The sequence below is a fragment of the Dendrobium catenatum genome, unplaced genomic scaffold, assembly GCF_001605985.2.
Source record: "Dendrobium catenatum unplaced genomic scaffold, ASM160598v2 fragScaff_scaffold_402, whole genome shotgun sequence".
Lineage (NCBI taxonomy): Eukaryota > Viridiplantae > Streptophyta > Magnoliopsida > Asparagales > Orchidaceae > Dendrobium > Dendrobium catenatum.
This window is the reverse complement of record NW_021318864.1, coordinates 577,370-600,725: the sequence shown is the minus strand read 5'-3', so window position 1 is coordinate 600,725 and position 23,356 is coordinate 577,370. Positions and strand designations below refer to the sequence as shown.

The window sequence follows — 23,356 nt, the reverse complement described above, 5'->3', positions numbered from 1 at the left end:
AGAAAGTTCTACCTAAAAAGTTAGGAGAAGTTGTTAACGGCAAATTTTTAAAATCATTTCAGCGGCCTAAGAAAGGCCGACGGAAACACTGCAAAGGAGTAGATGGTTCAGACCAGAGAAGGCGACGAAGCTAGTTTTAACATTTAAGGCGTTAACAGCGATGAAGGAAGTGACAGCAGTGATGCTGCGATGGCGGCGAAATTGAGCAACAGACTTGAATTGGAATGGGAGGAGAACTGGAGACGAAGGGGCTGTTTGGACACAGGATTTATACTAAGGGGCTGTTTGTTATCGGATTTACAGCGGGATTAAAGTCGGATTTAAGCTAAATCCAGCCAAACGGTTTTTGTGCGCGCGTTAAATCCCGGCGATGGGTAAATTCCGGATTTAAGGATTTACAGATTAAATCCCCGATTTACTAAATCCCTCGGTTCGGCGGATTTATGGGATTTGTCCGAAGAAGCGCGCGAAAGGTAGAAAGTTACCTTCACAGTCAGCGAGCTCCCGTTGTTGCTTCCGATCAAAATGTCGTAACTTCCGATCCGACAGGAAGGGAAAGTCGGCGAAGGAGCAAAGTTGAACGGCCACGAAGGAGCCGAAGAAGCGACGCGTGCAATCTCTACAACTCCTGCGAAGCAACGAAGCCGAACAGCAACGACGAAAAGAGAATGAAAGCCAAACCCTAAACCCTAGACGCCTCTAAGTTATTATTGATTGACTTAATTAATATATTTTAAAATATTAATAAATAAGTAAATTAATTAAATAATTAATAGTATAAGTAGTGCATAAATTATTTTTTTTATTTAACTTAACTGAATAATTAGTAATTAAATATTAATATAATTTAAAATATATATTATTAAATATATAAGTAATGATGTAAATAATAATTAATGAGTAATTTGTACTTAACATATTATTAAATTCATAATTTTTTAATTATAAATTTACATTTAAACTTATAGTTATTTCTTCATATTTAAATTCCTAAGAATTATAAATCATAAATTATGTTACCGCAGCTTCTCAGGATTTCACAATATTTAATATTTATAAAACCAATCAGTTTTCAGGATTTAACAAGCTTAGACTTTACTGCCAAACAGCCCCTAAATCCCAAGCGATATGAGGAAAAGTTAAATCTCATGGTGAAATAAATCCTTTGTTCCCCTCTTCGTCGTAAATCCCGGATTTATTAAAGTTTCGCAAAATTATAGGATATGGTTGAAGAAGCGCACGAAAGGAGAAAGATAGTTGCCTTCACAGTGCTCCCGTCCTCACTTCTAGTGAACTGTTGCGACTTATGATTCGACATGAAGGAACATCGTCGAAGGAGGAGGCGAATAATTAGCGACTTGTTCAAAACCCTACCTCACACAAAGCCCGCGAGAAGTTGAAAACAAACCGCAAAAATAGTTGGGCAGAGAAGCACAACGTGTTCGAAATTAATCTAACTAATTTAATTAATATAAATTATTAATTATATTATTAATATAAATATAAAAAATAATTAATTAGTAATTGAATAATTAATCATAAACTTAATAATTAAAACTTATTAAAATAATACTTAAATAACTAGTAATATAAATAATAATTAACTAATTTGTTATTTCAAATAATAATTAATTATATAATTAATATTGTAATTAGTAATTAAATATTTATTAAAAAACATTCAAATAAATATATAGATAATTAGTATTGTAATTAATAATTAAATCACTATTAAGTTATTTGAAAATTAAGCTAATTTTTTAATTGTAATATTTATAATTCAAGCTTATTGATGCTGCTTAAAATTGAAATTAATAAAAAAAAAATATATTTAAAATAAAAATTAACTTTAATATATAAATCAAATTTGAGTTTTTAATGACCTATTGTCTTGAATCTTGGATTATGTTTCAAAACAATTTCACAATATTTAAAAGTTATCTTGCCAAACAATTTCTTGATTTAACTTTACCATGATGTACTAAATTTGGATTTATAAGTCAACCGATAAGTCTCGACGACCTTTACTCCTTACTCAGCAGTGAATAAATAAACATTCATCATCAACATCCCCTAGAAAGTCAGCAATCGGAGGCAGTGGCTATCTTCTCCAATCGGTCCAACAATTATCGCAGCAGAACAAACAAGTTTCTCGGCTGTGGCTCAACGCAACGACAACAACTTCCTGCGGATTCTCAAAATTCCGCAAGAACCTCCTCACCTAGACCAACATGATAGATATGGGAAAAACGGGACATACATCATTGAACTGTTGGCATCAATGCAACCTAAGCTATGTGCCTCCATCCAATCCAAGAGCCCTCACGGTTCAACAACAAAATGCCATCACCAATGACTGGATCTTGGACTCCGGCACCTCATCACACCTAACCTCCGATGCAACGAATCTCCAACATTTGACACCGTACAATGGCTTCGATTTGGTCTCCATTGCGAACGGCAACACTTTACAGATCCAGAACTCGGGTCAAGGCCTACTGCCTCTACCTGAGTCTCACCGTAAACTTTGTCTTCGAAACATTCTACATGTTCCCTCCCTCTCGCATAATCTTCTATCTGTCTATAGATTAACTTCAGATAACAATGTTTCAATTTCTTTCAATACTAAGGATTTTACTATAAAAGATCTTCAAGACAATCAGCTGCTTCTCCGCGGTCCCAAATGCAATGGGTTGTACCACATCAAGGTTCCTACAAATCATAAGAACACCGCTCTAGCGACGGTCAGATCCTCAACACTTCCCTGGCATGCACGTCTCGGCCACCCAAACTACCGCACTCTTTAAAAATTGGCAAAACAAATTCCTGCTATTACTCCCTGCCTCTCTAGTGATGTTTGTATCTCCTACAATGTTTATAAGAGTCATAAACAACCTTTCCCTATTAGTGAGTCGGTCTGTAATAAACCCTTTCAGCTCGTCTATTCGGTCGTATGGGGTCCTGCTCCCTTAATTTCTATAAACGGCTTTTGTTATTACGTGATATTCATCGACGATTTTACTCGCTTTATGTGGTTGTATTTACTTAAATCCAAAGACGAAGTGTTTAGTAAATTTCAACAATTTTGTAATCTCATTAACAATAAATTTAATGCCAAAATTCAGACATTTCGATCTGACGGCGGCGGCGATCTTACCAGCATCGTTTTTCGTAATTACCTAATTCAGCAAGATATAACTCACCAAATCAACTGTCCGCATATGCCATAACAAAATGGCACTGCTGAACGGAAGCGCCGACACCTCCTTGATCTCACTCGCACTCTTCTTCACGCAACTCATCTACCTAACTCCTTATGGGCCGAAGCAACTTTAACAGCCAATTACCTCATAAACCACCTTCCATCCTCAGTCATCTTAAATCAAACTCCATATTTTTTATGACATGGTCTTCACACATCTTATAATCACCTTCACACTTTTGGCTGCTTTATGCTTTCCTTGGACAAAACCTTACGCGCTAACCAAATTGTCTCCCCGCTCGCAGGAATGCGTCTTTCTCGGATACTCCAATCAGCACAGGGGATATCGCTAGCTCAACTTACAACAAAATCGCATATACATATCGCGGCATGTGCTCTTCTAATAGTGTATTTTTCCTTATTCTAGCACAAGATATAATCTGCCCTCAGACACTCCACCTGCACCATGCTCTCCTCTTCTACTTGTTCCCTCATCTACCATACTTCAAAGCACTAAGCCTCAAACTCTCCTACAACAATTCACTGTGACAACACTTTCGCTATAGCGCTCACCAACAAGCTCGTATTCCATGCAATGACTAAACATATCGAAATCAACTATCACTTCATCAGTGGACACATTCAACAGGGCAACTTTAAAATTGCTCGCATATACTCAACGGATCAAATCGCATATATACTTACAAAAGCTCTTCATATCAACCGGTTTCATACATTAAGGTCCAAATTAACCATTCGTTCCCAGAATAATTAATTTGAGGGGAGATGTTAGGACACTTTCACCTAACATCTCTAGCAACACGTGCTAACAAATTAACATTTGAAATGATAGAAATTGGAACATCCACTAGAGGCACCACAAATACATTCTTCCCCATCTGCAGCCAAGGTTTCCTCACCACTATCAATAAAAGTAATTGAATTATTAACAAACAGTTCCGCACCATTACTAACAATCGGACTATCAATAATATTAAAATAACATATAATATCAAATACATGCATAAGGCCAGGAGCCATAATGGGAGAAACAGTCTTAGCAGGTGCAGGGACTGCCAGGGAGAGAGCATGACAAGACCCATGCACAAAAGAAGGCACACCCACAGCTCAATCATTAATAACATGGATAGGGGAGTCCAACATTGGAACATGCTCCACCACTACAGTAGGGGAGCCATTTGAAACAATCGCAGCTACAGAAATAAGGACAACTGGCGACTGAAATTGGCAAGACGAAATTAACTCAACCCCAACATCACCAATAACGCGTAAAACTAGGGGTGTCAATATTTGACACGACACGAAAACCCGACCCGGACCCGACCCGAAAAATCCGGGTTGGACCCGACCCGAATGCAAAACGAGTCGGGTTCGGGTTCCAGAAATCGACCCGTTTGAAAAACTGGTCGGGTTCGGGTTGACCCGACGGGTTGCCGGGTCAACCTGTTTGACCCTAAAAATGTAGTCCGAGCCATCCCGAGCTCCCGCGATGCCGCGCTACGCCCGCGCTGCCGCTCTCGCGCGGTCGCGTCTGCGCAGCGACCGCTCCGCCTGCGCTCCCGCGATGCCGGCGCTCCGCCCTCGCTCGCGCAATGCGCGCGCTGCTACCGCTCCGCGATGCCACTCTACGCCCGCGCTGCCGATCGGTTCCGTGTTGGGTCAACCCGACAACCCGCCGGGTCGGGTTCGGGTTCGGATTTTCGACCCGTTTGCCTAACCGGGTCGGGTTAGGGTCAACCCGTTTGAACCCAGGTCAGTTCCAGGTTCGACCCGAACCCAACCCATGACCTAAAATTGACACCCCTACGTAAAACAACAGGAGACACAACTACATAAAAATCCTGACACACAGGCGATAAAAAAATAAGACGAATCAATAATAGTATGACTAGGAAGGACAAGAGCCTGACCCCGAACATCCCCAACATTCTCCATGCCAACAGGAATGACAATATCATCAACAACCTGAAAATTCAGTTTAGATGAAGGAGCAGCAGGCAAACTATCATCAAGAGTAGGTCGACAGCCACCAAACGAATGACCAAGATGCTTATATTTGGGGCAAAAGAGAGGAAAATCCTCCATAGAAACTTGCTGGAAATACCCAAGTTTTTCTGGACCAATCCAAATCTTGTCAAAAAATTTCTTTGTGATATTAATTTCCACCAGCACACGGGCAACCGAAGGGCGAGACCCCAAAGCAGTGGCAGTATCCACCTTCAACGGATTGCCAAAGAGAAGCCCTAATCCATGCAGGATACAAGGAGAGAAAAAATGGGGACGCAAATTAGGGAAAGAGATCTAGATCGGGACAATGGGAGACTCATCCCCAATGTCACTGAAAGGAGACCATTTAAACAACTTCATGAAGCAATTGAAAACCAGATAATACATATGACAAAACACCCTATTATAGTCAAGATAATTCCCCAGCTTAATGAGAACATGAGATGAATCCGACACAGTCACAGAGAAAGCTCCATTTAAACAAAGATTGAATTTTTTTTTTCGTATCGACGCGAGCGGAGGCCGCCGCGAAGAGAAGAAGCCAACAAACCTAGAAGGTTTGATAAGAGCAAAAAACTCCTCTTCTGACATCAAAAGAGCAGGAGCTCCACGGAAAGAAAACCGAATAAGCTCAGGAAATCTACTAGGAGAAGATCCCGCTAAAGCTTCAAAAAACGAGCGGGACCTAGGCGAACCATCGAGAAAACCAAGATCGGAAGAACAACACACTGCCATTCCGACAAAAAAATAAGGAAAACGAAAAGGAAGAACGAACTTCCCTTGGCACGCGGAGGAAGAAGAGCACCGCCGGCAGAGAACGGATAGGGCAAAGCCCTAGCCCAGCACAGAGACTTCGCCAGGAGCATACACGAAAAAAAAAAATCATATTCTTATTTTCTATTTTCATCTAAAGAGTTAACATATACTTAAAAAAATATAGGCATTTAGGTTAGGGCCTCTTCCCTTGATCTTTAACCATGGAAAAATAGTGAAGAGCTTTAAATCAAATACAATCTTCACATAACTTAAATAGGGATTCAACTAACCACTCCCCATATCCAATCATTATGCATCTCACTCTTCACCATTTCACCTCAAATTTCCCAAAGAGTAATTATAGTCTCTCTCTTTCTTTCATGCATGCACAATCTCTTCATTATCTACAAAAATGCATACATATACGGTTGTGTATAATACTCTCCTTTTCTAACTTTTTAGAAAAACAGAGGAAATATTACATATAACATTTAAAAAGTGTCAATTTATGAAACTGTGCACGATAAAAAATAAAGTTGAACAAAAAAACTTATAAATTAGGTTATTATACCATATACGATAAAAAATTTTAAGAGTTAACATATACTTAAAACTTATATTACCATATCTCAAAAAATTTAACAAAATATTGAGAATGAAAATTTATATTTTTGTTGCTCTCTTTAAAATTTTAGTTGTTTATTTGGATATTAGTTTAAAAAAATCAATTCTAGAGTGCTACATGCAAATTCTAAAATATAATATGTGAAATTCTATCATCAATTGTGCATTACATACTGATTCATGCATTTATTTCATTATTGAGTTTATCCTTTTCAAGAAATTTGAGGGTCCACACCTAGATTTCATTGATATGTCAAAAAATTTCATAGTTTGGTAACAAAATGTAAGTATAATAATAGACAATTGTTTTTTAAAGTAGGATAAAAAAATGACATTACCAAAATCATTAAGATCTAAAATAAGCTAAAAAAACAAATAAAATGACTCAGAATAAGAATATTAATAAGAAATTAACATATCTGAAGACAACATTCCTAGAATCCTAGTGCAAAGGATTATAAAAAGGCTGATAAGTGAAAGCATCATAGTTGTACAATGAAGTTTGTCATTAAATTACTCCGCCCATAACCCATTAATTAAATCCTATTTTCATATGCCATTTTCTTAGCGAAATTATTTTTTAATGCATGAATAGATTATAGATCTATATAGAAATTCAAAACATTGGAATTAAGAATCAAAACTACATAAAAAGGCATAATTATATATAGAGAGAGAGAGCAAGTCTAATTAAATTAATTTTAAATTTTAATTATAATTATAAGACATATGAGTAAATTTAATTTAATTAAATATCTTTAAAAAAAAAATCTTATAATTAAGTATACAATTATGTTAGCCGAGAGGCTCTGGCTATATAATGGATGCCATCTCCGGCCACTTTTACGTGAATCGGCGTGTAGACTCAGAAACCCTCGCGATGGCCAAGAACAGGAACAAGAAGAAGCTGAAGGGCTCCACGGCCATGGAAACCTCCAGTGATACTGCTGCTGATTGTCCTCAAGGTTTCAGTCCTCGATTCCACGTTCTGTGTACCCTTCTTTGTCCTTTTTTCTTCTCTCGGTTAGTGACTTTTCGTCTGCGTGTTTTTATCTTCCGCAGCAATGGAAATCTTGGATGCTGTTCTTTCAAAACCGTCACTTGGTGTCCTTAATAGGTTGAATTTCTGACATGGTTTATGCTCTTCGCTGTTTTCATTCGCTCAGTCATACTAAATTCTGGCAAACTGGTATTAAGTTGTAGGGGGGTCTGTTTCACTGCAAGGAGGATTTGACTCAAGTCAGATTTATTAAATCTCTCAAATCCGGGTTTAGTAAATCTCGAGTCAGTTAAATCCTAAGAAATGTTGTTAAGATTTAGTAAATTCAGTAAACTCGGATTTAATAAATCTTGAAATCTGGATTTATTAAAATTATCTTGAAATGTTCGTTGAAAGAGCAATGAGGAAGCAGTGACAGACCTTGTCTCTTTCGCCACTACTGTCGATGAAAATAAATGAGGAAGTCATGATGGTAGCTCGCTGGTGACCCTCGTCTTTCCCTCCCTCTTTCGCATGCTTCTTTCCCACTTAGATGCTCATCTAAATCTTGTAAATCTGTCAAATTATCGAATTTAGTAAATATGAGATTTAGCAACAGGGAGGCAAAACGTGATTTAAAAATATGCAGCATTTGTTTTGGCACTTTTGATTGTTTGGCAGGATTTATGATAAACCCTGTGTAAATCCTGTTTAAGTACGACTACCAAGTAGCCCCTAGAAATAGACTAGAAATTGTAATTAATGGATGTATCCTTGGTATTTGTAATGGAAAGTTAGAAATTTACCTCACATATTTACTTAAGTCGTGAACAATTAGCTAAGTTTATGGGTTCTGCTATGGCAGACGGTCTGTGAGCTTACTTATACATTTTTGCCTTTCTTTTATTTGCTTTGGTGCCAACCTACTATTTTCAGTTATGCGCTTTATTCTTTGGTAGAGGACGTTATATGTATTTGGAATAGTGGTATAGTACGGAGATAGCTGGAGAAGAAAATTGTTTTGTGAGTTTTGAACAGTGTTTCTTTGTTGAAAACTCTTCTTCTTTAATTGTCTTCACTTGTCTATTTCCTTTGTGTTTTTCTACATTAAGTAGTATGAGAGCTCAGTGCACCTGAGAGGGGTAAGAGTGATGGAGGTCCCAACATAGATGAAGATCTTGCGGTGTAGGCCCTTCATGCATCTATTGATATGTTAGAACGACATGTTGACAATCATTTTTTATTTATTTATTTTTTCTACTTTTTCCTCTAGATGTGCAGAAGATTCTTGCATTAGTAAATAATGAAAATATCACGACACAAACAATTTAAGAGCATCCTTTTCTTGAGTGAGACTTGTGATTTCTAACTTTAGTAGGCCAACAAATGACTATGCACAAGAACCACACTCAACAGAGGTCACAATGTGAAGGTAGATTTGACGATATAGTAACCTTTGAGCTCGATTAATCTTCTCACCATTTTTTTGTATGAAGTACCATAATTTGACACAGATGAGGAAGCTGAAGTGTGTTCAAACAATGAACCGAGATACTCTTGTCAAGTGAAACCCCATCGCCACTACCTACAAGGTTATAAATTCCAGTTTGTTTTTCCCTATTTCAATGAGCTTATGTATGTTGGGGATTGCCTTGATTATCTTAAGTTTGTTGAAACAATTTTTGATTATATGGAAATACCAAAGGAAAAATCGGTGAAACTCTTAGCTTATAACTCAGAGGTGGAGTTGATACATGATGGGGGTAGTTACAAACCTAAAAAAAAAGTATTGGCAAGTTTCACATTCGTTCTTGGATACCAATGCAAAAAGTTCTTAGGGAATGATATGTACGCTTTGATTATGATCAAGTTCTCTGCTATCAATACCAGTGATTCCAATAATGAGGATGTTGGTCAACAAGTGCACTAAAACATTTTATCACTTGAATGCTCTGGCGGACCTTCATAAATCATAATGACACTCAGTGTCACGTGACTTGAGTGGATTAAAAGACACATTGCGACCAATTATCTTAATAGATCATTTGGCAGCTCTCAAAAGTTGTAAATCTAGTCTACAAAGTTGAAAGTGTATGGTCTCAACATCCTAGTCGATTTTCTTACTCTTGAAAGCCCCACAATGACAACCCCTAAGAGATAAATGCATCCCCCTTCAAGGCCAATTAGTATCGAGCTCTACTTTGCCAGGCCCTTCCACTACAGGTTAGGTATTTAATACTTCCAAGCCTTTAGGCAAATCACTTGCACATCCTACCATGGCGAAAACTTATGCATGACCTTCAACTATTCGATGTTATTGTTGCAAAAAAACTTGGACACCCATTCAATGAAATGCCTGCATATACTAGGGGTGTAAACGAGTCGAGTCGAGTATAGTATTTGCCTTATCAAGCCTGGCTCGTTTAATCCTTAACTTACACCCCTAACATATACAAAGCGACGAGGGTGACAAAGGAAAACAAGGGTTCGAAGATGAAAAAATTAATATATAAGTTGAATTTGTCGAAAGGGATATGGGAGAACCTATTGCTTGTAGTATTGAAATGTTACTCTTAACCAAACACGTTGGTTCAACCCAACGACATTTTCTTTCTCGAACCATTAATAAGAAAATTTGTGACGTGATAATTAATAGTGGAAGCTGTGATGATTGATGTCGAAAGCTCTTTCCAATGCACATCATCTCTAAACTGAGACTCACTCTCATTCCTATCGAATAAGGCTGATTAAAAGAGGTAGCAAAGCAAAGGTTAACAATGTTTGTCGTTTTCTATTTTCAATTGAAAAGTTTTATCAAGATGAAATTTTTTGTGATGTTGGCATGAATGCATGCTGCATCCTCTGCGATCTACCCTAGTGGTATGGTGTGGATGCATGCCAATGGGGTGAAAAACCATTATTTTTTTCAATGGAAGGATAAGAAAATTACGCTGCTACCAACCAATATTAAGACATGCTTGCGATTCCATCGCTTCTCATAGTTTTAGGTACTGAATTTTATGTGGAATTGAAATAGAGCAATGTAGTCCTTCTCTTAGTAGTTGATGTTTTTGCTTCTAATGATAAGTGTGCTTTTCCTTCTAAAATTGTGGAATTTTCGAAAAAATTCTCCACCATTCAGTCTGTTGATGGTCTTTGTGAACTTTTGCCACTTCATAGTGTCAAACACCATACAAAATTTATTTCAAGGTCAAATTTGCCTAACTATCCCCATTATTGTATGAGCCCTAAAGAATATGAGGCTTTAAAAGATATTGTTAACAACCTGTTGGCCAAACAATTGATTCGAGTAGGTCTAAGACTCTGCGCTATTCGTGCACTTTTTGGTACTTGAAAAACATGGTAGTTCGCGAATGTGTGAACAACCTGTAAATAACAAGATTACAATGAGGTATGGATCCCAATTCTATGATTAGAATACTTGATAAATTAGAAGATTTTACCATCTTCTTCAAACTTACTTTGAAGTGGCTACCACAAGTCCACATTTAACGAGCAGATGAGTGGAAAATTGCCTTCAAAATTAGAGACAGACTCTTTGAGTGGTGGGTGATGCCAATTGGACTTTTGTAATGCTCCAAGAACCTTCATGCGGCTTATGTTAGTAATGCTAAAACAATTTATTGAACATTCGTGTTGTTGCATACCTCGACAATATATTGTGATATATCAAACCGAAGGATGAGCATTTTACCCATTTGCAACAAGTTTTGGTAGCCTTGGAGCAGAACACGTTAGTTTTGAATTTCAAGATGTGTTGTCTTCTCTCCCCAAGTCTTATTTATGGGGTTCATCATTGGAAGCAAGGTATTTGAGTAGATTGTTGAATGGTCAATCCTAACAAATATTCATGAGATTGAAGTTCCAACGACATAACAATTTTTTCACGTTTGATTTATGTGCAATCTTAGTATTCTTGTTGCACCAATTACAAATTGTTTAAAAAAAGGAAGTTTAGTTGCGGACTTAACAAAGTACAAGTTTCAATTTCTTGAAAGAAAAAAAATTCAAATTGGCTTCCGTCTTAACACTACCCAATTTCTATCGTATATTTGAAGTAGAAGTGAATGCTTATATGACTATAATCGATGTAGTCCTTATTCAAGAAGGTATATTGCTTGAATATTTTAGTAAAAAGCTAAATGAACCCTATAAAATGGATGACTCATGAGCCAGAATTATACGTTGTCATCTGGCCATTAAAAAACTAGGAACATTATCTCATTTAATCAAGACTTTGTGCTCCACAATCACCAACTAGCGCTCAAGTATATTAATTTGCAAAAAAGAAAACAATTGTCTTGATGCATGCATTCTAGATTCTTTTCTTGCAAAAGTTTACCTTTCTCTTCAAGCTCTGTTTCACTCATCTGACTAAAGGCACTAATGTGTTAAGTTTTAATGCCACTTCTTTTACCATACTACAAGCCGAACTTTTGAGCTTTAATGGTTCCAATGATCAATATGTAAGTGATGAGGATATATGTCGCACATGAAGCCGATGTCGATGTCAGTGATTATACCATTCAACAAGACTTTTCATTCAAATGTAATTAACTTTGTCTCCCAAGAATTTTCCTCCTTGAAATTGTCAATCGTGGCTGGAATATAGGAAGATTGGTTGCTTATGGTGGTAGAGACAAAAGCTTAGCTGCTGTCAAGGTTGATCCTTTTGTCCACTCATGTGGGGTGACATTACCAAATTTATGTAACATTACAGTGATTGCTAGTCCAACAAGGGTCATTCTCATAACACTGGCCTTTACACACCTTTGTTCGTGCCCAACAACATATTGGAGAATATAAACATGGGTTTTGTATTAGGCCTATCTGCAATTCAACATAAAAAATGATGTAAACAAATTAAAGCAAAGCACAAAAGAGAACAATAAAGAGAAACAAATCTAACTTTTATAAATTTAAGACATAACTTAGAGAACAAAATAAGTTAGAGAAAACAACTAATCTTCAGAAAAAAGGAAAGAGGCAACTTCCAACGACTAAAACAAAAGAAGACCAACAAAGAAACAATATTTTTAAAAAAAAAAAAAAACTATCCTCAGAACATCCTTCAAGAGGACTCCTCACATGTACCGCTGCAGCTACACATCTTTAAGGGGAATGTGAAAGGACAAGTCCACCCACCAAATCTTTTTCCAACCTTAAATTTTATAGCAAGACATCAGCTCATAATGAGCTACTTCCCCACTAGAAATTAATGAGCTTGGCACAACTAAAGTTTAACTTCATAAGCTCAAACCGAATCAGCCATAGATCTCATGAAACCAGCCACCTTCAAAGGACAAATGGACCCCCCCAAGCCGGCAAATCCTGGTAAACAAAATCCAAACCTCTTCCTACCATGATCATTGGATTTACCACCATCATAGGATAGCATAAAAAACAAAAAAAATAGAAAATATAACAAATATTGTTCATAACAAAATTTAAGCAGAAAAATCTAAATGCATCAATTCCCCCCAGGTGGGGAATTCTCATCTCCTGATGAGAAAATTTCAGCAACTCTTTTGTAGAGCTCCAAATTTCGCTTTTGAAGTTCAGCAGCATCAATCCACGTGCAATCAATTAATGGTCGATTACTCCATTTGACCAAAAATTTCTGGTGTTCTCCATGCCTTGTCTTTGTTGTTTTTATATCAACAATTTCTTCAATCAGATCATCTTGGTTCAACGAAGGAGTGGAAAGTGGCAATGTTTCAAGATCCACAGAGTCACCTGTATTTCCTTCATACAAAGAAAGATCAGAAACATTAAATATAGGAGAAGTTCCAACTGTGTTAGGTAAATCTAAAAGATATGCATTTGTGCCCAATTTCCGGAGAATGCGAAAGGGTCCGAATTTTTTTCTGCTCAGCTTTCCAAAAGTACCAACGGGAAAGCGCTGGCGACGGAAGTAAGCCATCACCATATCTCCTTCTTTAAAAACAACCTCTCTCCGATGCTTATCTGCAGCAGTTTTGTATTTAACATTTGCTATACGGAGTTTTTCAAGAACTTGTTGTTGGACAGATTTGATATGATCAAATGTTTCTAAAGCTTCAGCACTTACTTTGTTAGGTAAAGATAAACCATTTCGATCCAAAATGTGAGGAATAGATTGACCATATAAAATTTCAAAAGGAGTTTTTCCAGTAGTTCTATTAACAGAATTGTTATAAGCAAATTCAGCTTGTGGTAAAATCAAATCCCATTGAAAAGGTTTCTCACCAGCAAGGCATCTTAAAAGATTTCCCAAACTTCGATTGACAACTTCAGTTTGTCCATCGGTTTGAGGATGGTAAGCACTGCTAAACTGAAGAGAAGTTCCTAACTTAGCCCAAAGTGTTCTCCAAAAGTGACTCAAAAACCTAGTATCTCTATCAGAAGTAAATGTACGAGGAATACCATGAAGTCGAACAATTTCTTTAAAAAATAAATCAGCCACATGAGATGCATCAGAAGTTTTTTTGCAAGGAATGAAATGAGCCATTTTACTAAAGCGATCAACAACAACAAAAACAGAATCATGTTTTCTTATAGTAACCGGCAAGCCCAGAATAAAATCCATAGAAATATCTTCCCAAGGTTTATTTGGAATTGGAAGAGGAGTGTATAAACCAGAATTTTGTGAAGTCCCTTTAAAAGCTTGACAGATTTTGCATTGTTTCACAAACTTAGCAATTTGTTTTCTCATATGAGGCCAAAAATATTTTTCTTCCACCATTGCAATAGTTTTCCCTTGACCAAAATGACCACTTAACCCACCACCATGAAGTTCTTGCACTAACTGTTCTCTTAAAGAATTATTTGAAATGCAAAGTCTAGAACCCTTAAACAAAAAGCCTTGGTGAATAACAAATTGACCAGACGGATCAGTTCCCAAATTAAGACAAGCCTCCCAAATATCTTTAAAATCAGAATCAGAAGCATAAGTATCTTTCAAAAACTCAAAAGAAGTAATGGTAGGATAAACAGTAATCAATAAATGTGACCTTCGACTTAAAGCATCGGCAACCTTATTCAACACACCAGTTTTATGTTTGATATGAAAGGAATACTCTTGCAAAAAAGAAACCCATTTAGCATGTCTCTTGTTGAGATTTTTTTGTGAACCCAAAAATCTTAAAGCCTCGTGATCAGTGTTTAAAACAAATTCTCGCTGAATCAAATAACACCTCCAAAATTTTAAAGCTTGAACAATAGCATAAAACTCCAAATCATAAGTAGAATATCGAGATCGAACATCATTCAACTTTTCACTAAAATATGCAACAGGTTTTCCTTCTTGGCTTAAAACAGCACCGATTCCCACATGTGAAGCATCACAATCAACTTCAAAAACTTTTTCAAAATCAGGCAGACTAAGAATTGGAGCTTGACTCATTTTCATTTTGATAATTTGAAAAGTTTTTTCAGCCTCTGGAGTCCATCTAAAGATTCCCTTTTTCAAACAGTCAGTGATAGGAGCAATTACAGAACTAAAGTTTTTAATGAATCGACGATAGAAAGATGCCAAACCATGAAAACCCCTTACCTCACTGATATTTTTAGGAACAGGCCAGCTTTTGATTGCCTCGATTTTTACCGGATCAACTTTGATTCCCTCAGCAGACACAATATAACCCAAGAAAATCAAACTTGAAGTCATAAAAGTACACTTCTTAAGATTGATATACAATTTTTGTTCCCTCAAAGTTTGCAAAATTTTTTTAACATGAGAAAGATGTTCAGAAGGGTGAATACTGTAAATCAGAATATCATCAAAATATACCACCACAAACTTTCCGATAAAAGGTCTCAAAACATGATTCATTGTTCTCATAAAAGTACTTGGAGCATTAGATAAACCAAAGGGCATAACAAGCCATTCATACAAACCTTCTTTGGATCATATAACATCAAGTTCAACTTTAATTTTTTTTTCTCAGTTACCTACTCATCTATGTTTAATTCCTAAAAAAGCTAAAATAATTGACAACAACTCAAAAATCATATGTACTATCATTACTAAGGGGGTTTTTATTTGAGTCTCTATCATAACAAATTTGTTTCTTACCTGCATCATCCTGTAGGATCCAATACCTCTCAATATGCTTCTTATTTATTTATTTCAGTCATCTTCATTTTTCATAAATATTTATTATCAACATAAAGATAATACTCCAAAATTTTAAGAGGATGGTGACGACGTGCGGCTTTCTAGTGATCCCCTGTGGTGGCTACGACAGTGGTGGCTATGGTGAAGGCGGTGGACTAGAGGTCGAGGCAATTGAGAGGAAGTTGCTGCGGCTTGGGGGTGTAAGATGGCATGATTTTTTGGGGCTTTTTGAATAGGATTTAGGTAAGTTCTAAATAAAAAAAAAACATAAATAGAGTGAGGCGTACGCCTCATACCAACGAGGTGAGACGCACCTCAAGGTGGGCCTCATTCATGATGAGGTGTATGCCTCATAAAAAAAGGCTCGAGGCGTAAGCCTCAAGGCGCTTTTTATTGAAATTGCGCTAAGGCAGGCCTCAAGGCGAGCCTCATATTGCGCAATTTTAAACAATGTTTGAATGTTGAGGAGAACTCTTTTGCCACTAGTAGTGTCATTTGTCCATACCCTTTTGTGTTTCTCGACGTCATTTTGCATAGAGGTAAAGGTTGGCATCAAGGTTTAATATTACACAATAGGGTATTAAGGCGTTTTTTGTTCGTGGGACGAGGTGTAAGCCACAAGGCGTTTTGAGACATAAGCCTAAAAAAAAAACTGCGTTACGTCAAAATAAATGTTAAAGGTGATTTTTTATATCATAACCAAATAAAATGTCAGATATGACATATTAACTTTCTATTAAACTATGAAGTAACAAATTGACATACATATGAAGCAAAAAAATTGCACAATTGTAAAGTGACTAATGATAAATTACGTGAATATAATTAAAATTTAAATTTTACAAGAGAAAATAATATTAAGTACAAGAATTGCATAAAAGTATCATATAACATCAAGTTTAATTCTAAATTCATTCTTTCTCAGTTCCTTGTCCACATTTAATTCCTAAAGAAAGCTTAAATTGTTGGCAAAAACTTAAAAAAATATTCACAGTCATCCTCGAGGTGATCTTTATTTGAGTCATCGTCATAAAAAATTGATCTCTCCCCTGTCTTAGCCTATGAAGTCAAATGATTCTCAATATGCTTTTTCATTTATTCAGTCTTCTTCCTTTTTCATAAATATTTTTTATTAACATAAAGATGAGATATTACTAAAAAAATTTTAGAGGAGGATGGTGGCTGCGACAAAAACGTCGGACTGGAGATCGAGACAGTCGAGAGGAAGTTGTTGTGGCTCCGGGGTGCATCAAGGCGTGATTTGTTCAAGGCTTTAGTTTATGATTTTGATAAGTTTTAATAAAAAAATATATAAATAGGGTGAGGCGTAAGGCGAGTGTGGAATACTTGGGGCACGACATGTGGTATCCCAGGAAGGGGTGTTAGCCGATAAGGCCAAGATCGAGGCAATGTTGAAGTGGCCTCTACTTAGGAACCTGAGTGAGTTAAGAGGATTCCTAGGATTGACAGGATACTACATGATACTTGTGAATGGATATAACACTATTGCTTGGTCGTTGACAAAGCAGCTAAATAAGGATAGCTTTTTGTGGGGAGAGGCAGTTACTCCGGCCTTTAAGATCTTACCACTATCCCAAGATCCAGAAGGATGAGATTGAAGAAAGCTGATTTGGGAAATGTTATAGGCTGGGATCATTAGGCCGAGCGTGAGCCCTTTTCTTGCCTCCTCCTTGTTTTTGAGTTGGTGATTTTGTGTGGATTATCGAGCGCTGAATAAGGAGACTGTGCCAGACAAGTTTCCTATTCTAGTGATAGATGAGCTACTAGATGAGCTTTGTGGAGCGTCAATATTCATGAAGATCGACCCAAAGTCTGGATATCATTAGTTTCAGATGACAGAGGAAGATGTTTCGAAGATAGCATTCGGGACATACGAGGGACATTATGAGTTCTTATTGATGCCGTTTGGTCTTACCAAGCCCCCTGCTACTTTCTAGTCCCTCATGAGCTAGGTATGTCGAGCTTACCTCAGGAAGTTTGTCCTGGTTTTCTTTGATGACATCTTGGAATATAGCAAGACCAACAATGAGCATTTAAAACATTTAAGGGCGGTCTTAGAAGTGTGATAGGAGCATCGGCTGAGGGCCAATTTGAAGAAGTGTTGTTTTGCACAAGCGAGTGTGGAATACTTGAGGTACATGGTATCCCAGGAAGCGGTGATTGCTGATAAGGCCAAGATTGAGGCAATGTTGAAGTGGCCTCTACCTAGGAACCTTAGGGAGTTAAGGGGATTCTTAGGATTGACAGGATACTACAGGATACTTGTGAATGGATATAGCACTATTGCTAGGCCGTTGACAGAGCAACTAAATAAGGATAGCTTTTTGTGGGGAGAGGCAACTACTCAGGCCTTTAAGAGATTAAAGACAACCATGACCACATTTTAGGTCCTAGCATTACCCAATTTCAGCCAGATGTTCGTGGTGGAGACTAATGCTTCAGGGTATGGGTTGGAGGCAATGCTCATGCAAAATCACAGACCCATAGTCTACTTCAGCCAGGGGTTGACGACCACAGTGAGGTTGAAGTTAGTTTGTGAGATGGAGAAGCGACGCCAATGCCTACTGGGTCGACATTTCATTTATCAGGACTGACTAGAGGAGTTAGAAGTACTTACTAGAGCTGAGGATGGTGATTTAGGAGCATCATAGGTGGCTATCAAAGTTGATGGGATATGATTTATGACATACAAGTATAGATCAGGGTTGAGAAAGAGAGTGCGCAGGATTAGGAGCTGAGAAAGATCAGAGAGGACCTATTGAAAGATGGGGAGTAGCCATCCGGGCTATTCAGTAGATGGGGAGAGACTTCTATATCATGGGAGATTTGTGCTGCCACAAACCTCAATTCATATCCCACACTTGTTACAAGAGTTTCACGGGAATGCTGTTGTGGGCCATTCGGGATTACAAAAGACATAGAAGATTGGTTGTTGAATTATACTGGAACGTGATGCACAAGGATATCGAGGAGATGGTGACTAGATGTGAGGTGTGTTAGTGAAACAAGTATATGACAATGGCTCCATGAGGGCTAATATAACAATTGGCACTCCCAGGCAGAGTATGGGAAGATTTTTCATGGATTTCATAGACGGGCTACCATGATCTGAAGGGTTCACAATTATTTTGGTGATAGTGGATAGGCTAAGCAAATATGTTCATTTCACCCCTCTACGATATCCTTACTTGACAATAACAGTGGCATTAGCTTTTATTAGAGAGGTGGTCAAATTACATGGGATAGCCAAGTTTATAGTGTTTGATCGAGACAAGGTGTTCCTCTGTCACTTTCGGAGGGAGTTGCTCATGTTGCAGGGGACTGTACTTAAGAGGAGCATCGCTTACCATCCTCAAATTGATGTTCATACGGAGGTGGTTATCAAGAGTTTAAAGACACATCTGTGATGTTTTGCTTCAGAGACACCTCAGATGTGGGCTAAGTGGTTGGCGTGGGTAGAATATTGGTACAACATTTCGTATCATTTGACGTCCCAGATGACTCCTTTCAAAGCATTGTATGGCAGGGATCCACCTCTCTCGGTGCACTTTGAGCAGGGTAGCGCATCAGTCTTTTCAGTGGAGCAATACCTAGAGGAGCGGGACAAGATATTAGAAGAACTGAAAAGACATTTATTGAGAGTCCAACATATTAAGAAAAGACATGCTGATGAGCACAAGAAAGACATTTAGTTTGAGATAGGGGATAATGTGTATTTGAAGATTTGTCCCTATAGGCAACGAACCGTGGCTAATAGGAGGAACGAGAAGCTAGCCCCGCGATACTTTGGCCCTTTCGAGATAGTTGAGAGGATCAGAGCAGTGGCATATTTACTGCAGCTACCGCTGACTGCGACCATACATCTGGTTTACACGTATCACAGTTCAGAAGAGCCATAGGGGAGCACACCTCAATTGCAGAGCTACCCTTGATGGTGACTGGGGGTTTAGAGGTGATTTTGGAATCACTGGAGTTGGTATGAGTATGGCAGGGGGAAGGAGGAAGTAATGAAGTTCTGATTAAGTGGAAAAGCCTACCGAAGTACGACGCAACTTGGGAGCCGTATGAGTGGATGAAACACCAGTTTTCATCCTTCCACCTTGAGGACAATGTGATTCTTTGGGAGGAGGGGTATTGATAAAGTGGTCCAAGATGGATTGGTCCAGCCGGCCCCGAACCAGGGCCGGCTCCTCGTTTGCTCCAGACGGAAAGGGAGCAGCCAGCCCCCGCTTGTGGGGCCCCTGCATTGATGACAAATTCAAAGAGAAGGGTTCGGTTTTAGAGGGAAATTAATCAGGGAAGGGCTGTTCAGTAATTATGCTTTTAATTTGTATTCTCTAATAGGAGGGAAGGGATTAGGGTTATGGTTATGTGATTGTTTACTGATTTTCTGAGTTTTTCTTAGGTGTTTGGGCTCTAGCCGCCGGCTAGAGATTTGGAGAGCCGGATCTTCCTCTCGAATCGAAGACCCATTGTTTCTTGTTTCTTTTCTATTTTACTATCAATTATCAAGTTCCCTTTTGGCTTGCCTAGGAATTTCTCTCAAAAACTGCTTGATCCTCGTTGAAAATTGCAAATACAGCCAAGGATTTCTAAATTTCTGCACTGAGATCCGATCACATTGTTGCAAAACAAACCGTTAACAGGACCAAGCATAAAGGTGAGAGAAAGGGGAACTTGTTTCTCAGGATTATGCTTCCAAACATCAAAATCGCAGGTTGTTACCTACCCACTGTTGAAATTGCAGAAAATCAAAGAAATTAATAAAACACGGATAATTAAGCAACTTAAAACTTGCCTAGAACTTTAGAGATATTTTAAAGAAGAACAGAAGGGCAATGAGAGGATGCTCACAATTCTAGGTACAAGGGAGATGAGCTTTTGTTCATTTTTTAATTGGTTTTGCTTGTCCTAATATTCCATGTTATTGCCCTAATCTATTAATCGTTTACTAACCGTCTAAAACTTGCTATTAACTTATAAGCTTCTCAAGTATTCATTACATTCATTTCCTAGCATGGTCTCCTCCGTATTCCCATCATCGTAGAAATCTACATTCTTCACTATTTAGAAAAAATCATGGCAGAAGAATAATACATGGGAGCTTGCTATTCTTTATGATCTATATTTTAAAATTTTCTATTTAGAGTTTTTTTTTATTGATTTGAAATATGTTTCAATTTGCCAATGCCGACGTAAGCATGAATCTGGAATCTGGATCCTTGTTGAACATGTGACCCAAAAAGGAGCGATTCAATCTGTGCATATAACAAGTACTGTATAATGCTTGCCAGTGCTATACAATGCAACCAAGCTGGTCTAAGAAGGCTTGCAAAGACAGGTAGATCTTCAAAATTGAAAAGTGGAAAATCCTGAAAACTGTTTAGTAATAATTCGGAATTACGCTAGAAGTTGCAGCAGTGGCAAGAGGTTGAAGTAAAAAAAAAAAAAAGTCCTAGGAACTTGCCTTTCTGCGCAGGGTACGTGATAGCATCTATTATAGATTTTTTCCTTCTGTTTGAGATGAAATGATCTCTATATTGTTTCAAGGACATGGTTTTGTTTCTTACCGTTCTTTTCTGCTTACTTTTGCCTCAATTTCAATTATTGTAAACCTCATTTTCAAAACTCATTTAATTGATAAAAGGCAAAAGCCTACTTTTCCTTAATACTCTATTCGCCATTTTGGAATTAGAACCATCAAGAAGGCAAGGCTCTTGAAAAGATCAAAAAACCTCCGGAAGCAGAAGGCCATTGAAAGGGCCATATCTAAGGGCGAAAAGATGGAGGAGAAGGCCTGCAAAATGAAAAGCAAAGTGCTTAGAGTTCAATCGGCCAAGTCATTGTATGAGTAGATTTTAATTTTCTAAGCAACAATTTTTTTTTTTTTTGAAAAAAAGACTATCCGCATTTGGGTTGAACTCATCTAATTCCAACTCATCTATTGGAATTTTGTTATCTGCCGATACGGCTCAGCTTTTTGTAGAAATGACTTGATGCTCCAGTTCTTCTGAAATTTGTTATTTATCTATATAAATCTGCTATTTCTAACGATGATGTGATACTTTTCACTTTTTGTTTGGCTTATGCTTAGAAATATTGCTGGTTTATGGTTTTTTTGACAAGTTTTTTTTTATTTTTTATTTTTTATTTTTTATAAAATTTCTAAGCTTGCCTTTGGCGTGGTCGGGTGGTTTTCCCATACTATATCAGCATTATCTTTCAATATGGGTGACAACCATTGGGTGTATACCTGTGACGTCTTAAGATCTATATTGGAAATGATTACATCTTTTTTATTTTCTTATTCATCTACAAGAGTTTCCTAATTTTATCTAGATAATATAAACATAATATGTCATATATGATGTGTCATATGCTTTATATCATTTATCTTGCATATCTCATATCATATATATCTTGTATTTTGCATATCTTATTGTCTCGTATTTCAATATAAATATCAAATCATTCTTCGATGTTTCATATCAGATCACCGTTTGGTGCCACATTTCAGTACTTTGAGCTCACCTATTTTTTTTTACCCATAATCTATATTATCTATTTATTATGTTCATATTATGTTTTTTTTTTTTTAACCCACAAAGGGGCTTACGCGTTAAAATAAGAAACAGGTTACAGAGCCCAAAGAGGGAATCATCGGCACACTAATGCTCCAAAGAGCTACAAAAAAAAAGGGCCAAAGTAACCAAGAGCAAAACACTGATGCTATAACCAAGCATCCAAAAAAGAAAAATCCAAAGATAGCAATAAGGCTCAGTCTTTCTAACAAAATTGAAGTGAAACCTGACCAGCGTCCACTGCAAAAAAGAAAGATAGGAAACATGACAACTATACCAAAAATTAGATTAGCAATATAAAAAAGATAAGAGGAATGCAAATTAAAAGGATAAGGTAAGATAGATCCATATAAACCAATATCAAAAGAGTTCATAATACTAAGAAGCCAATCCCACCAAATAAACCAATATCATAAGAGTTCATAATACTAAGAAGCCAATCCCACCATATAAACCAATATCATAAGAGTTCATAATACTAAGAAGCCAATCCCTCCACAGAGTAGGAATCCAGCAGCTCAAAGCAACATTGTTAAAGTTAAAACAATGTAAAAAGATGAGACAATAAAGGAAATTTAAAAATGTTCTAACCAAGCAGGAAAAGAGGATTAGCAGACAACCACAAAAGACAGCCAGATCAGTCAATAGTTAGATAACTATTACTCTATTAGAGCTCAGAATAAAACCGAAAGAGAACGCCTCATGAGGAAAGACCAAGTGCCGCTCAATCCTACACAGGTACTCAAACATAACTGGAAAAGAACACCACAGTCAAACAGGGATAGCCATCCCCGGATAAACCCCACTCCACCAAATAACCCACAGAGTAAGGGAACTATCATGTTCATATTATGTTACTAATGCATATATGTGCACCTTGTCATTCTATATACCAACACATAAAACCCTAATCATATCATGTCATAGAAACCAGTGAAAGCTATTTTTTGTCATTTTATGCATGTTGAATTACTATTTACTTTCTATAAAAATTCATATCTATAAATTTGATTGGTGAAAATGTAATATGATCATACTTGATATGT

The 23,356-nt window shown here is 37.3% G+C and overlaps 2 protein-coding genes across 2 annotated transcripts in view; one reads left to right on the top strand and one right to left on the bottom strand.

The window, feature by feature from the left end:
* The window catches only part of LOC110098977 (DNA-directed RNA polymerases I and III subunit rpac1), a 28,932-nt gene extending 28,234 nt beyond the window's left edge, over nt 1–698 (bottom strand). Inside the window, exon 1 of the mRNA XM_028694122.1 lies at nt 486–698. The gene's annotated coding sequence lies outside the window, so the exon portion shown is untranslated. The remainder of the gene's footprint in view (nt 1–485) is intronic.
* Nucleotides 699–7,419: 6,721 nt separating this feature from the next.
* LOC110098978 lies at nt 7,420–21,783 on the top strand. Its single transcript, XM_028694121.1, has 3 exons — nt 7,420–7,575; nt 7,673–7,727; nt 21,425–21,783. The coding sequence occupies exons 1-3, from the start codon at nt 7,431–7,433 to the stop codon at nt 21,582–21,584; spliced, it is 360 nt and encodes a 119-aa protein (XP_028549954.1). The 5' UTR covers nt 7,420–7,430; the 3' UTR covers nt 21,585–21,783.
* The last annotated feature ends 1,573 nt before the right edge of the window (nt 21,784–23,356 follow it).

Bases quoted from the DNA above. Each gene is read 5' to 3' on its own strand.
- LOC110098978 (XM_028694121.1), top strand. From the start codon at position 7,431: ATGGATGCCATCTCCGGCCACTTTTACGTGAATCGGCGTGTAGACTCA. The intron at 7,576-7,672 runs GTTTCAGTCCTC...TATCTTCCGCAG, and splicing joins TGCTGCTGATTGTCCTCAAG to CAATGGAAATCTTGGATGCT. The intron at 7,728-21,424 runs GTTGAATTTCTG...TTTTGGAATTAG, and splicing joins TCACTTGGTGTCCTTAATAG to AACCATCAAGAAGGCAAGGC.